This window comes from Cariama cristata, unplaced genomic scaffold, assembly GCF_000690535.1.
Source record: "Cariama cristata isolate BGI_N322 unplaced genomic scaffold, ASM69053v1 scaffold21549, whole genome shotgun sequence".
In the NCBI taxonomy this organism is placed as follows: domain Eukaryota; kingdom Metazoa; phylum Chordata; class Aves; order Cariamiformes; family Cariamidae; genus Cariama; species Cariama cristata.
Genome location: NW_009636772.1, coordinates 1 through 15136, shown reverse-complemented (window position 1 = coordinate 15136; position 15136 = coordinate 1). Strand labels below are relative to the sequence as shown.

Below are 15136 nucleotides of genomic sequence, written 5' to 3'. Positions count from 1 at the left end.
CATTGTGCTCCGGGCAAGAAGAGTTGCCACGTTTTGACCAGACTGTGGGCCGAAGGCCCGTGCCCCTCATTCTCACCCTCACGGTCACAGCAGCGTTCCTCTCGCACACCACACAGCGAGGGCTACAGCACCAAGTGACAGAAATACCCACCTCAAATGACTCCTTGTACTGATTTAAATTTGTTCGTATAGCTGATAGAAAAAGAACAGATTTTACAATACAGGTCTCAGAACTGCAGGGCAAATAGATGCAAATGTGCTTTATCTGCTGGGATGAGTGCCCTGGACTACTAACATGCCGCGGATCTGCAGCGAGCCTCTGAATCTCTTCTGTTGGATCAGTCCCACTTTACACAAGCATTGGCTCATTGAGAGAGGGTGCTGCCACACAGTTCGGTGATCCTGTGCACTCCTCTGGGATGAATCAAATGTGAGCCCTAATTGCAATAAATATTCACAGATAAAGGCAAGGATCGTTATTCCCCATTTACGGAGGAGAAACTGAGGCACAAAGTGATTACTGTGAGTCGGTGACACAGCTGGACAGAAAACCCAGTCAGCCCCACACCCGCTACCAGGTGCTTTAAAATCGGCCAAAACCACTTTACTATTTAACACGAATAATTTACTGAATGTCTTCTGTTTCTGCATTTAGTGAGAGCAATGATTGCTTTTTTAACCTTCCAATTCTAAAACGGCCCACACAATACTGGGAGTAAAGTTCCAGGAAATATAGTGAAATCTGCCAGCAGATTTATCCCACTCGTGATATTCACCGTAAGCTAAGACACAGGGTCAGCCTGTTAATCACCAAATGAGGGCTCTGTGAATGCCGCCGCACTCTTCACTCCACCCAAATAATGACACGGCTCACCAGGAGAATTAAAATGGAGAAAACCAGTAAGACTTAGAAGAAAAATAAGGTTTCCATAAAACACAGACTTATTGCATGATAGCTGGAGGCAACACCTTTGCACAAACAGCTGTAAATTAAAGCTGTCCTTTACTAAGCTTCCAGAGATTGCTTACACAATGTGTGGTAATGGGAGAGCATATAGAAGACAGTTAATTTTCTTCCTTCTTCTTCACTCGCTCAAGTTGTCAAAAAGCTACTTGCCCACTCTCAAAAGGGTGAAGAGAATAACCTTTTATTCTCCCATACCACACTGCTACAGTTTAAGATGTGAACATTTTGCCACCTGATTGCTAAACTAGAATTTTCTTGATTTCTAAATAAAAGTGTCAGTACATCATCAAGTACACATCACCTGCAGGTGGCAAGTGTTAGAGAACTTGAAATCACAGTTTTTGTCTACCCACTCCAGTAACCATCGGTGAGCTCTCAGTGTGCTGTCTCCACTCGTGTCAACTAGGAGAAGGCTATCCAGTGTTTAAGTTCTTCCATGCGCTGCAATATTTGGGTATAATAGAAATCCATGTTGGCTGCAAAATCAGTACACACAGGGGATTCCATGTCACCAAAGGTGCAGTACAATGCGGTTCCTCCAATGCTAAGGAAAACAGTTGCTATGCATAGCAGGATCAGCAAAATACAGGAGCCACCAGCTACTTCATCTGTAAGTAAAAGAGCAGAAAAGGTGAAAAAGGATGATATGCAAAGCAATATGAATGCATGTGAGAAAATCTGAGACGGGTTTTTACCATGAACGGGTCAGGAAGTAACCACATTTAATAATGCTCACCGTGTCAAAGTGACTATAATACCTACCAGGAACTGTACGTTTCTCCACTCGGCCTTTTCAGAAACCTAAATAATTACATAGCTTCATTTCTGCAACCTCTGTACCTGTCCTCGCTGTTATCACTTGTGGAGTCATTCCACACGGAAGCAAAATGCACTTAACTATGAGAATGTTGCACAACCAAAGCCTTCCTTCATGGAAATTGTTGAAATGAAATGAAAGCTTTGAAACTAAACCAAATAGAAACATTCTCGCTTCATTTGTACCGACACTGACTGCGCTACCATGAACTGTTTGTGTTTACTCTCACATTTTGACTGTAAGGATAGAGACAAAACCTTCAGGGTAGGCTAATGTGAAGGGTTATTTTACATCTCGGTTATTCTGTGCTAACTCTTTGCATGATTGTTTATTCCAGAGTAAGAGTGATAAAGAGGTTGCAGAGGTGCTGCTACATCCTCACAACCTCACTTGTAACTTGTACGCATGAACAATTTCTGCATCTTCTGTCAGAGTGAAGAGGCTCTAAGAAAGTTTCTAAACTCCCTTCACTCTACATCAGGGAGAAGAAAGAGGGGAAAAGAAGAAAAAAAGAAGAAACATTCAAGCACTTCTTTTGTGTGTTTGAAATCAGATTTAAAATAATAATAATAATGAACAACTTTCCTTTTGAATCACTAAATCCTTGGGGGAAAAAATCATAGAAGAAACTAATTGAAATTTTATTTAAAACATAAATTGTTTTAACATAATTTCAAGAAAAAGCTAGGATAAACATCCTTTTGGGCAGTGAATTGATTTCTTTTTCAGTGTGTGAGACACACTTAATACACATTTAAGCACTAAAGATCTGCATATTAATCATTTAGTGGCTGGCACACACAGCAGATACAGATATTATCATTAGCAACCAGAAGTATTTTTCTTAACATCTCTTTAGATTGAATAATAGAGATCTCAAACTCCAAGAAAAGCACAACAAAATAATATATGAGGCTATTTAGCCCATCAGAAAGGCAGTAAGGTGTTCAGCCAAATTTAATGACAGCTAGCAAATATATATGGATGTTTAATTATAAAGCAAGGTAAAAATCTGACACCCTCCAATCCCATGGTCTACTAGAAAGGGTCAGAAAGCTACCTGTGGACAAAGCACAACAGAGTTGGTTCTTTTGCACCCCTCTCTACCTACCTGGATTAGATTTAGGGAGAAAGCCTACCTCTCCCACCTCTAAGCTCTAAACATTAATGAAATTACATGTCCATTAGATGTCACTCGCAAATCATTCAGCCAGAGGAAAAACCCTGTGGCATCAAGTCCCAACCAAGCTTTAAAACGGAAGTGTACTTACTGTATCCTCCTGTAGCACTTACCCAGACCTGGTATAGAATAATCTTTGATCAATCACCTTCACTTATTACTTGATTAAATTTTAAATACCCAAGACCGTATGTACAATGAACGCCCACTTTGCCCTTGTGAACAAAAAGATTGACACCATTTACACCCCAAGAATGCAACAGGTGAATCAGCAGCTTTAAATTACCTTGATCCAATGTGTCTTCCATTTCTTGGAATCGCACTCTTCTCTTTGTTTGCCTTTGCTGGACTTGAGCAATTGTTTTTCCTTCTCTGTCATCTCTCTTCTTTAGTATAGACACCAGTCCTTCTGCTGGGGCAATCTATCAGGAAAGACAGTGAGTGGCACAAGAGACTGAGAAATCCAAGCATGAGATCTCTTTAACAATGACTTCAAGGAGGAAATGAGCGAAACGGTTAAAAATGGTTTTCTCTCCACTTTTCTTAAACAGTGCAGCACTTGCGAAACCTTCTTGAATACATCAATTCCTTAACGTGCAGGACAGCTGCAGTATTGTTCTGCTGTCTGCTGACACTACTTGCTCTTAATTGCTACCAAAAGTAAATACACATACGTTTACTGTTTGGATCATACTTTGCATTCACTGCAACAGTTCCTTTGTGAGCTCACGTTATTAAATCATATGGGTTGGGGCAGTGGTGAGGAGAGTTTGCGTCAAAAACGCTATCATGAGAGGGCAATAAGAAGTCAATGACACACTGCTGCTGCCTCTCCATAGATATAATCCTGCAGAGATTATCAAATACTTATGGTGAGATTAATTTTCCAGCATTGCAATTGGTTCCCCAGGGTGCACAGCAAACTACAGCGGGGCCACAAAACCAAAGAGAGAGAACACCAGGGAAAAAGAAAGCTTCCATGCTCTGGACAGAATCCAGCTCCACATTGTAGTAAGCTCTCCGGATACAGACGCAGTTCAAAAATCCTTCCCTACAGGCTGGTCACCCAAACGGCGATACAGTCAACAAGTCAATAAACCGTGACTTCTCTTTCCTTTGGTACAGCATTTGGCTTAGCTGCAAGAGTACATGCTAAGCCATACTAGGATGTTACACCGGCCTAAGCAGTCTGTAATCTCCTAGTTGTTAGAGAAATGAAAGTAAGGGAAGTATCAGGAGAAAAATGCTTTCCTAAGCAAGCAGTTCCTGGTGTGCTAGAAATAAACAGAAATTAAAATAGGAAGCATGTTTAGACATGACCTTTTTTATCTTGAGATCATCTCCACCTGAAAAAAAGTCTTGGTCATCTCTTCATAAATCTGAGTAGCACTTAAAAAACTTATTCTGTAGATCAGCAATAACATTTGTTAAATTGAAAAGTAATCTGTATACATTTGTGCTACAGATAAAAAACCATACCACATTTGCAACTAAGTTTGCGACTCTTCTATGCAGGAGATGACCCCAAATGCCTAAAATTTTCACAAAAACTCGAAGTGGAAGAAAAGCAACTTTCCAGATAACACTGTAGTTGCAGACAAGTGGCTGCTTAACTCTTCCCATAATCTAATCAAGTTAGAAGACCACGCATAAAAACTAATTTGCACTGCAATTCTAAGAGCTGTAGAAAACCAGAAGACAAGTGACTTCATAACTTACGCCTCTAAACTTGCTCCCTGCTACAAGCTTATGTAACGCATCGATGCGGGCCGTGATTGATGAGATGGAGCGTGGAACGCAGCGAAACGCAGAGCACAATCCAATAGGCGCCGTACCAGCTACGGTGTCTGATGTCTGCAAAATTTTAACTGGCAAATGTGGCACTGACGTTTGCAGGGCTCTTGTCTGGCAGTATTTTATAGCCCTCAACTGGGCAAATAACATTGCCCTGAACAACTCAGAGAGTTGGTCACTGGCAGGATATGCCTACAATCTAACAATTTTTCCCCAAAAATCACAACTGAGAGGATAAAACTGATCTCTGCCACACCTCCCCTTTTGATACTCACTTTCCCTTTTGATTATCTGCTCAAGAGCTTGAACGGATTATTTAATGAAACAATGCCATGAAGTACTTACAAAGTAGTGAAAGTGTGGAGGTGGTGGAAAGAAATTAAGTCAACATATGGAGGACCGCTATTTGGCACAAACAAATCAGAAATAGTAGCCTGCAAGCATCTCATCACAACAGAGAAGTGCACTGGGGTGAAGCTTCTACTGGCAATGTTAAATTAGCCTTGCAGAACTGCCACAAAAATTTATCAGGCCAGCCAGAAAATCAACACTTATGCTTCCTGGTTGTGACAAGGAAGGAGGATGGTGTAGGAGTGCATTAATTTGACTTATTTATTTGGGAAGGCAGAGATGAAATCATGTCCTTTAAAAGAATAGATTATTTTAAGCTTCTGTGTAGGGCATTGCTTTCACAAAGAGGATGAGCGGCCCCGGCGCACCACCTACGCAGCAAGATAGCTGTTGCCTGGCATGCTGTTGGCAAGCGCCGGGGACTGCGCTTGGCGGGAATGTCACCCCAGAACGGCCAGGCCTTCCCACCCGTCGGCCCTACCATGAGTAGGTGGTGGTCCATTCTGCAAGCTGTCATTTCAAACTGAGGCACTTCATCTTGTCTCTTGGCTCTCGGTAGTTTTTGAACGACTGCCTCACAAGCTTTGTCCTCTCCAAGCTTAAAACCAGAGGGCTATCTGTGGCGGGATTACGTGGAAATGTGTGTTTCAGTGATTACAGTTATGTAAAAGGCTTGTGAAGGGAAGTCTTGCTACAATGAGGTTCGCTTACGTTCCCTGTCAGCCTACACGGCTACGTTTCAGGATTTACTTCTAAATATATAAAGAACTAATCGACAACAGCACAAGTTTCTCTTTTCTCTATTCTGAACGTCTCCTTTTGCTTAAAAAGGGGGAAGGAAGGGCTTTTGATTTTGCAATAAAATCAGTGTAGCTAGTGTTACCCTCCTGCCCCAGCAAAAGCCATAGACCTTATTTTTAAGAATGTCCCCTTTACATGATATGTAATTCATACCTAGAATACTTCATCTGCCTTTGAATTTCACGAGGCATGTAATTAAGGTTTTTGTTTTCTTCTGCAAAGGACCTACAAAGCTACGCCTCCTGATCAGGATACAGTTTATTGTTAAAATGAAAATACGAACACAAACATATGGAATTCTGCATAAAGCAATATTGACACCTTCTTTTCTACCCTATTCTGAACTGCAGCTCAAAAATATTTAATGCAAACATCACTACATTTTATTTTTCTTATTTTCAGTCATAACAATGTCATTACTGTAAGTATGATTGTCATGCAAAAATAGGGTACGCCCTGCTACAAATAAAATCTCATTCAATTAAAACAACTGTAAATGCATTTCTCTACCATAACTTTCCTTCAGAAAGATTTCAAAGCAATATACAAATTGATTGTATTAGATCCATCTCCTATTAATTAAACACCCAAGGAGAGGGACTTAGCTGCCATGCAAGACATGAAGTTTCCCATCCCAGTCTTTAGGAGGCAGGAGGAATTTAAAAAGGCAGAATACATTAGTTAAATTGGAAGCTAACGAGGGAACTGTGGTTAATACAGCTGACCACAGGTCAAGGCTCTGCTTGACTTGAACCACAGGAGGAAAAATGTAGGCTTCCACCAGGCTGCACTGCAAACAGCTCCGTGTTACGTAAAAGAACTGCATAAAGGACCCTATTGAAACGTTGACCATTTTCTTAAATCTAAGTTAGATAATTAGGAAAAGATGCTCTTGGAGCATCTATGTAACCGAGCTTACTTGATGTAGATGAGAAACAAATTGCTAAATTGTGCCAAGAGACCCATCTGAAATGGGTAGAGGTATTGCCAATAGCATTAATGAGAATCGGAATCACTCCTAGAAGTAAAGAAAGAGTGAGCCCTTTTGAGATCCTTTACGGGAAACCATACCCAGTTAATTCTGTTATGGGAAAAGATGACCAAATGCATCTAATAGGAAATAGAATTATACAAGCTTATTTGGTATCTCTTTCTAGGGCATTGTTAAGAACTATTTCTGGTTTTTTTTTTTTAAAAAATCATTATATAGAAGTACTAATTCTTACAAATATAATGAAAAGGAGTGGAAAAACTCCAAGAGTGTGACTCAAGGTTAAACTACCCCAATAACGGAGATGCTCAAATTTCAAAATGACAAACCACAAAACTAAAATTATGTTGTCACTGTAGCCCTTAGTAATGATGTTTTTCTTCTCTTACAGCCAGGAAAGTTTAAGATTACCATGGTCTCAAGCTCTTGTTAAGCATACTGGGAGTATGGGGATACGCTCTAGTAAGGGAGATTTAAATTCTTCCACTGTAGTCATGCAGAGAGATGAAGTACACTTAAAAAATGAGTGCAGCTGGGGTATGGATGAAGCTAATAATAAAGTTCCTGAACTTTGGGGAATGGTAGGAGAAAAAAAAAATTAAAATAGGATGCCAGATGATCAATGGTTCTACCCATGAGAAAGTATCCCAGATTTCTGTGTACAACATTACATTAAACCCAACAGCAAAAGATATGAAACTTTGCACTTCTGAAAGATTGGACTGTTCGTACAATTTTACCTTAGTAGAAAATGTTTTTGTAGTTTGCCTCTGGGCTTAACATAGTGTAGGATTATCATTTAAGTTCAAAATGGATGTGACCACACCAATTACTACAACCACACTTGCCCCAATTAAGGAGAAAACTTTATCCCCACAAATTTCTAAAACTGGACCATATGTGATCAGAAATACAAGACAACAACAAATATTATTTAATCCATCACGGTCTCTAAAACAAGTAGAATTAATAATGCGGACAAATATTTCTACACTTAAACCAACCTGCTCACTGTTTGTAAGTACGTCTTTAACAGGATGGTTAGCATAACTACATGGGTGGTCCCTTACCCTTACAAAACAAACAAAAAGATACGTTAACTGGGATTTTAGGAACAGAATTAGGAATCTTAAATGACATGGAGGCTGAAGTACTCGCGAATAAACTTAATATGACCACACAGGATCCAAGACGATCCTCTCTAACAGCATTAGGAACTCACCAATGGCTCTTATCTGATATGTTACCCCAGTGGGAGAGAGTTAATTCAAAAGCCCACCAATTGATTGTAGAAGCACTTGGCGCAACCCAAAGTAGTATCTCTTTGGATCTTAGCTGTATCCAAGCTCAATTATAAGAAAAGGTGAAGAAGACACCTTACCCCCTGAAGTTCGAAAAGCGATTTGGGATAATGCAACTGATTTTGAAAAGGAATTCCAACCTTGGTGGTATTTAGTTCATTTCACCTATAACCCCATCAACAGCACAGTCACAGCATTCCTCCTAACTATATACAATGCTTCGGTGTGTACCATATACCCAATCACTGCGCTAGGACTGAATCGTAACAGAGCTGTACTTCACCCCCTAGAACGCAGAGTGTGGGCCTGAAAGGAAGGAAACAAATGGCAAACCATTGACGTGAGTAGAGCTCAGGACATTTGTCTTGACGCTGAACAGAATGTGTGTCATTTTGAAATACATCCTGATGGAACTCCTGAAACTATACTCATATACGTTGGGAAAGGATGTGTTTGCATGAGGACTCTCTGCGATTCCATATCTATAGATAGCATCACTGTAGATACAAGCAATCACTCAAATGTTTGTATTTGTAAATTTACCAAGATCGGTGGATGTGATTTTAATTATTCAGCTCCTGTTACCTCAGCTACTACAGTCTAACTATATATTGATTCAAGATCTACAACCTACCCCTGTTGGGATGAATCTCACTTTAGTAAGAAAACTATTACTGCATGATGATTTATAACAACTACTGAAACAAGCTCAAGAGAATGGACAAAAACCCCACTTTGATCACTGTCCCATCATGATGTAAGAAAAATACATCACGTGCTGGAACGACTGAGGAAAGACAGAGAACACCGATGGTACGACGCTCACTGGTTTAGGGTGGTCACCTACTGCTACAGGACTTTAATAAGATGCTACACCCTGTTGTTATCCTCCTAATATTAACCTTTACTGTGTTTTGTCTTGATTACAGCACTGTATATCTGTATACAGATCATGATGAAGCGACTGGCTTTTCTGACATCCCTAAAATTTATTTCAAAAAATATGTAATGGTTGTAAAAAGTGAGATGTATGAAGAATCATAAGTCCCAAAGGGGTGAAATGATGTAGATGAGAAACAGATGGACAGGCAGAGGACAGAAACCAATTTCTCAGACAGAAAGAGCAGCTTGACCTAAGGAATACAGAAGCGATGAGGGGGGAACTAATAAGTCAAAAGTCAGACTATTGTATGAGCTCGTAAATCTGCATCCTTGCTAATTACCAAGATCCTTGAAGTGCAACTGAAGACCGATAAAGAGTAACATCCTACCCCAGAACATCATTAGGCTGGAAAGTTGCCACATGAAGTGTAAAGTCAGCAGAAATCAGCAGTAACTGGGGGAAAGGTAAAGGTGGCAGGGGGAGATCATGACCACCGACTCAATCCAAGACCGAAAAGACTTGCCCGCCTCCCCCTGCAAGGAGCATGTGTGCTAATTTACATAGCAAGTGAGGCTAATTTAACTATAACTAACCAATAAGAAATGATAGTGTAATTACTAACCAATAAGTGTAAATTTGGGTGGGTTTTTGCTAATCATGTAACAGGATATATATGCTGTAGTTTTTGTGTGGAGTTGAGCCAGCTCTGTGGGATACCACCTGGCTCCCAGCTTTGCGCAAACCCGAAATAAAAGAAATACCTCAACCCTGTGTGAATTGGCTTGCATAGTGGGTGAAGATCCCACTTTTTGGGACAACATACTCACTTGGCTCTGCTGGCCTTCATAAAACCTTTTGTCCGGAGCTTTTATCATTACTGTACATGAACTGAAAATGGCATATAGGTATGTGGTGGCATTTCCACCAACAGTCAAAAAGGAAAGCAGCAATGTCTGTTGATCAATTCAAACTCTGTTAAATATTTTAGCTTTCCTCTTTTTACCAATATTATTACAAAGTGATTTTGCCTCACAGAAAAGTTTTAAACTTTTTTGGATAAAGTCTAATATCCTGGCTGCAAAATAAGAAAAAATAAGCTCTAATTAACCTACCTGTCTCTCTCTGTTTAAAAAAACATTTGCTAATAAAGTATTTTTAAAAACTTCTTAAATTATGCATATTTTTGCGAAATACGATGTGTATATATATTTATAAACATATTAGACAAAACTATGAAAATAAGATCCTGTACTTCAAGCTCTTAGAGAAAACAGATTAAACTTGACAATTGGAATCATTCATAGCATACAGAAGTAAACAAAAACCCCAAAAGCAGAGGTGCTGCAAACTAGGATCTAGGAAGAAAAGTTCATTGTATGAAGTATTTTGGTCTGAATGCAGAGAACTACTCAAGGAGGAGTTTTGTTTGTGTATTCTTCTGTGGGCTGTATTCCTTATTCTTGGCAAAGGCCTACAGTTTTATTTCTAGCAATACCAGAGGTTTTTTTTTTAAAGCGGTAATCTATAACTGTACGACAAACTGACAAAAAGCAAGACTGCCCTGGGTTAAGCTATATGCAGCAGACAAACCCCTTTGCTAATAAAATACATTAGATGCATGAATAATTTGACTTTGAAAAGGAGCTAACTTAGCAGATTCAGTATTCATACCACAGCATCAGACTCTAACCATTTTTCTGCTGATACGCTTGCCATGCAAGCGCTGAGGCTCCTTTATACAGCAATAAATAGCTCAGATACAGTGTAAGCATTTCATACGGAAGCATAATTCTTGCAAACTCAAAGCTACAGGACCCAAGCCATACAAGAGAACAAGGGATCTCAACAAGGCATTGCCTCCAGACCTAGTACAGGTAGTGGAGTCTTCATTTCTGCAATCAAATCAGCTGCTGGTCGCTACGTCCTCAGTACTTTCAAAAAAGTCTTGGTGTACAAACAGTGCCAACTCAAACCTACTACTTTATGTTGTGCTAGAGTGTCTCACTATCTTTGCTTTCTGAAAGAAATTTCAAATGCAATTTTTGAACAAGCAAAAAACAAGATTTTACTCGTTTCCTTAATGGTCACCCAGATAAAAAGCTTACTTTATAAACTCTTATTTCATACGGCAAAATGCAACTTCCATTATTGAGGCTACAATTTGTTTGACTGCTGGTGTGTCATTTCATTCTCACAGAAATGAGAGCAAAGATATCTAAGAAGAGGTTATACACTTCTGATACCTGTTGCTACCAACTACTGACTGTGCTGTATGAATCTAGTCTCTATAAAACGACAGCGATTTTTCCATCATTTGCAAGTTGTCATGCACGGTTTGTACTACTGAAGAAATACCCAGTAGAAGAGACTGTACAATATCCAAAGTACTATTTTAGTTTTGCAATTATTTAAAGCCTAGTCAGAATTTAGTGGATTTTCAGTCTTGTAATTAGTTATTGTACATGGTAGACTAAAGGCAAGTGACATAAAGGATCTAAATTAGAGAACTACATGAGACAATTCTTTGATCTCAACATGGGGTCAAAGAAAACTTCCTAACTGTAAATACATACACAAGTCCTCACCCTTCCCCATTTTCAATAAATTAACATTACACCTCCACTGAAGAATATTAATGAAATTTTGTCCTAGCATATGATTTTTGTACCTAGGTTATTTCAAAATAATGTTTATTTCTGCCTTCTATTCCAACTTCTTTGTGGTAATTTTGTATATACTCACTCCATGAGAAGTTTTATTACAATCAAACTGATTTATGTTTTGGTCATGGATTTTTTTTTTTACTGTCACACAGGTACATTTCATGTAATTAATTTCACTTCATTTATGTGGCTACCACTGCATTTTCTAGCTATTACTTTCATAACTACTGCATGAAAACATTGTCATCTTCTTAGATGGCCACAGCCTGAACAATGCAACTTCAAAGGCTCCAGGAGGACAAGACAGGAAGAAATATTATGCACGGGTGCAAAGATCAGTCTGCTTGTCAAAACATCAGTGGAATCTTATTTTAGCACTGAAACAAAATCAGTGAAAGCAAGTTAACAGTGCTGCTTTCTCAGGGATGCCAAACTCCCTCAGTTCCTGGTTGGTGTCTTGCAGGAAAGCTGTAGGTGCTCACCACTTCTGAAAAGCAAGCCTTAGGGTAATGATAGGTGGCAAGATTAACTGGAAAAACAAAATATAAGTGTATGATGAAACAATACAAGCTGCTGTGCTGTCCTTACCTCACCCTGCTGCACCTAGAAATTTCAGGTATTGCAAAACAGCCCCAGATGCTGCATATTACAAATTTTAATCGGTATTGAGATTAATCCTTCTTCTCTTCTCCCTGATTTAAAGCCCCTGCCTCACACACAACTCAGGCCTCTTGCTAAGAATGATTCAGAAAGACTCCTACTAGTGCCAGCCAACATTATGCCTTATATGGCTACAAAAAGTACTATGGAAAGACTCAAGGTACTTTTTCCTCTCCAGAGACTCTGCCATCAGAGTACTGGCAGTCCTCGCATCGGGATAGCAAACTAGAAATGAAATGAGATTCCCCATAAAGCATCACCATCAGTCACTGGGCCGATCAATACAAGCATAAATTTTCTAACAGTATCAATATGCTGCTTCCTACCCCATCCTCTAAAATGCTAATGGCACAAACATAGCAATTTAAAACCAGATGCTATAGGTTTTTCTACATGAAACAGAACGGTTCTCCCCTGTTAAAATACTGAACTTTCAGTGTGCTCAAAAGAAATCTGAGACCAAGGGATGATGTTTAAATCACTCTTCTGTTATACATGTATATGGGCTTAGCACAGACTATCAACAAAATGCTCTTTTTCAAAACCATCCTCTAAGGGAACACAGGCCAATGGATTTAGTGCAAAAGTTTGATTACATGTATGAACATGCATGTGGGCTTCCACATCTGCGTCTTGTCAAGAGCTTGCATATGGCTTTGTAGACGTGGCCCTCGGTCCTGGTCTGAGGTATGCTTCCTGCCATCCCGCAGAAAGACATGGTATTTTAGGGACAGGTCGGGATGAATGATCTTGGAAAGGAGATAAGAAACTGTTTAGGTGGGGAGAAAAACCAAAACGCTCTGTTTCCAGCTCTGGAGATTTTGCCAAACATGTAATAACATCAGCATGAATCCCCAGTATATAGTTCCCTGCTTGGCTGCTGTCCCTGAGTGATCATGGGGGTTCTTGGTCTCTGTTCACAAGCTTCTGATCTATAGAGAACCACTGCTACTTTACTGCCAAGAGATGTCGTATTGTTAAATGCATTAAAAATAGAGATGAACTAAGAAGGTACCTTTTCACAAGTCTTCCCCCTCCAGCATCTGGAATCACATCATTTCACAATAATCTCATCTTTTCATTTAAAGAAAAAGCTTTTAAGGTCCCATGGTTGCAAACGCACCAAAACCAGAAGACAAATAAAACAAAGATGTCATCATATACTCTCCAAAAAAGTCCCAAAGCAATAAATCTTCTACATTTTCAGAAGAGCAATTTAGCTTATGAAGCACTCATCCTTGTTGTGGCCTATCAGCAGTGCTTCAGAAAGGTGGGTTCAGGCTTAGAAGTTCTTTCTTAGTTGTGGTTGAACAACAAAACTGTCTAAACTTGGCAAAATTAGAAGCCCATACATTCATATACAAAGTTTATTACATATGTAGTTCTCACCTATATGGAATAGGCACAGAAAAGCAATTTTTATTCTATGAATAGAAATGAACCACATGTTACATCAGAGGCATTATGTAGTTCTCCAATGTGAAATTGTGATTTAACAGGAATTGTCAGCTCATCTCCTAACAGTCTCTGTCAGAATAAATAAAAGTTGTTCACACCCACATGTAAAAATCAATCTAATTTTTAGAAACACAGAGCACTGCTGGTCAAGGAGGCAAGTGGGCAAAAAGAAACTTTTTTCTGAACTAACTCAGAACAATTAAGGAAGTATAGATTTCTTTTCAGATTAAAAAGTGATATATGAAGGAATATTTAACACATTTTGAAGTTGGTAATATGTAAAATATTTTAATTGCGATAAATATGGAAGATTTTATAGGATTCACAGTATTTACCTCAGCAATCTCTATCCTTCTTGCAAGTTCATCAAGAGAAGAAAAGCTGTCATCTAGTGATAAAGCTTCCAGTGAGTTGTAAGATGCCCGTTCAGGTGAAATATCTGGAACAGTGTCAAAGTCCTCTTGGTTTCCTAAGTTTGCAAATGATTCTTCAGTGTCTATTATGTTACCATTTAAAAATCTGAGAAATAAATCTTCTCGTTCTTCATTATTTACCTTCTCCTCCTGTCCTGCTGTTCTCTCTGTTTCCTTGCATATTCGTGAATGGGCAGTACTCTCGTGCTCAGACACCTTATTATGCCCAGAGCATACATTTGATGCAGTTCTGTCCCCTGAAGATTTTTCTTCATCATCAGGCCGTTTCTGTTGCTGCTTCAAATCACTATTTCCAAGGTGGCCACTAGCAATTTCTGAAGAGCCAGCAGTGTGTTTTGATCTGAGCAGATTTCTATCAGCTTGCACATCTTTATCAGTAGGAACCAAATCAGTAGGCATATCATCAGCATCTGTTAAAACCAGAGCATCTAGCACTGGCTCAAGAGGGAGTTTCACTCCAGGCTCCCCAGCCGCGCCTTCTACTTTTCCTGCATCCTTGGAGAGCTGTCTTTCTCTCAGCTGCACAGTGTTGTCTCTACCAGCATCCCCCGATGAGCAGCAGCGGGAGGAAGGCCTGCCCACTGTCCCTGTGGACTGGGTGTGCGGCTCCGATGTCGATTCAGCACTGCAGTGCTGCTCCTCCGTGTGGTCCTCCCCTGCAGCTACCCAAAGGCTGGCGGCCTCTCCCTGTCTCTCCCTTTTGTTTTCACCTGGAGAACCAGCGCTCAGCTGCTCATCTTCTTTCTTTGGTCCAATGCCAGGACAAGTTTCGGTACCTAAGTGCAACAGGAAAAACAGTTCCAGTATTTTTAAATGATTCAAAGCATCAGCCCAGG

The 15136-nt window shown here is 39.7% G+C and overlaps 1 protein-coding gene across 1 annotated transcript; it reads right to left on the bottom strand.

Annotated features, from left to right (window-relative positions):
- Window positions 1-1369: 1369 nt before the first annotated feature.
- Window positions 1370-15076, bottom strand: LOC104167718 (consortin-like; the record flags this gene model as incomplete). Its single annotated transcript, XM_009708050.1, has 3 exons — window positions 1370-1575; window positions 3251-3386; window positions 14202-15076. Coding segments are annotated over 3 exons (1217 nt in total), but the record flags the coding sequence as incomplete, so codon positions are not given.
- Between the last annotated feature and the right edge of the window lie 60 nt (window positions 15077-15136).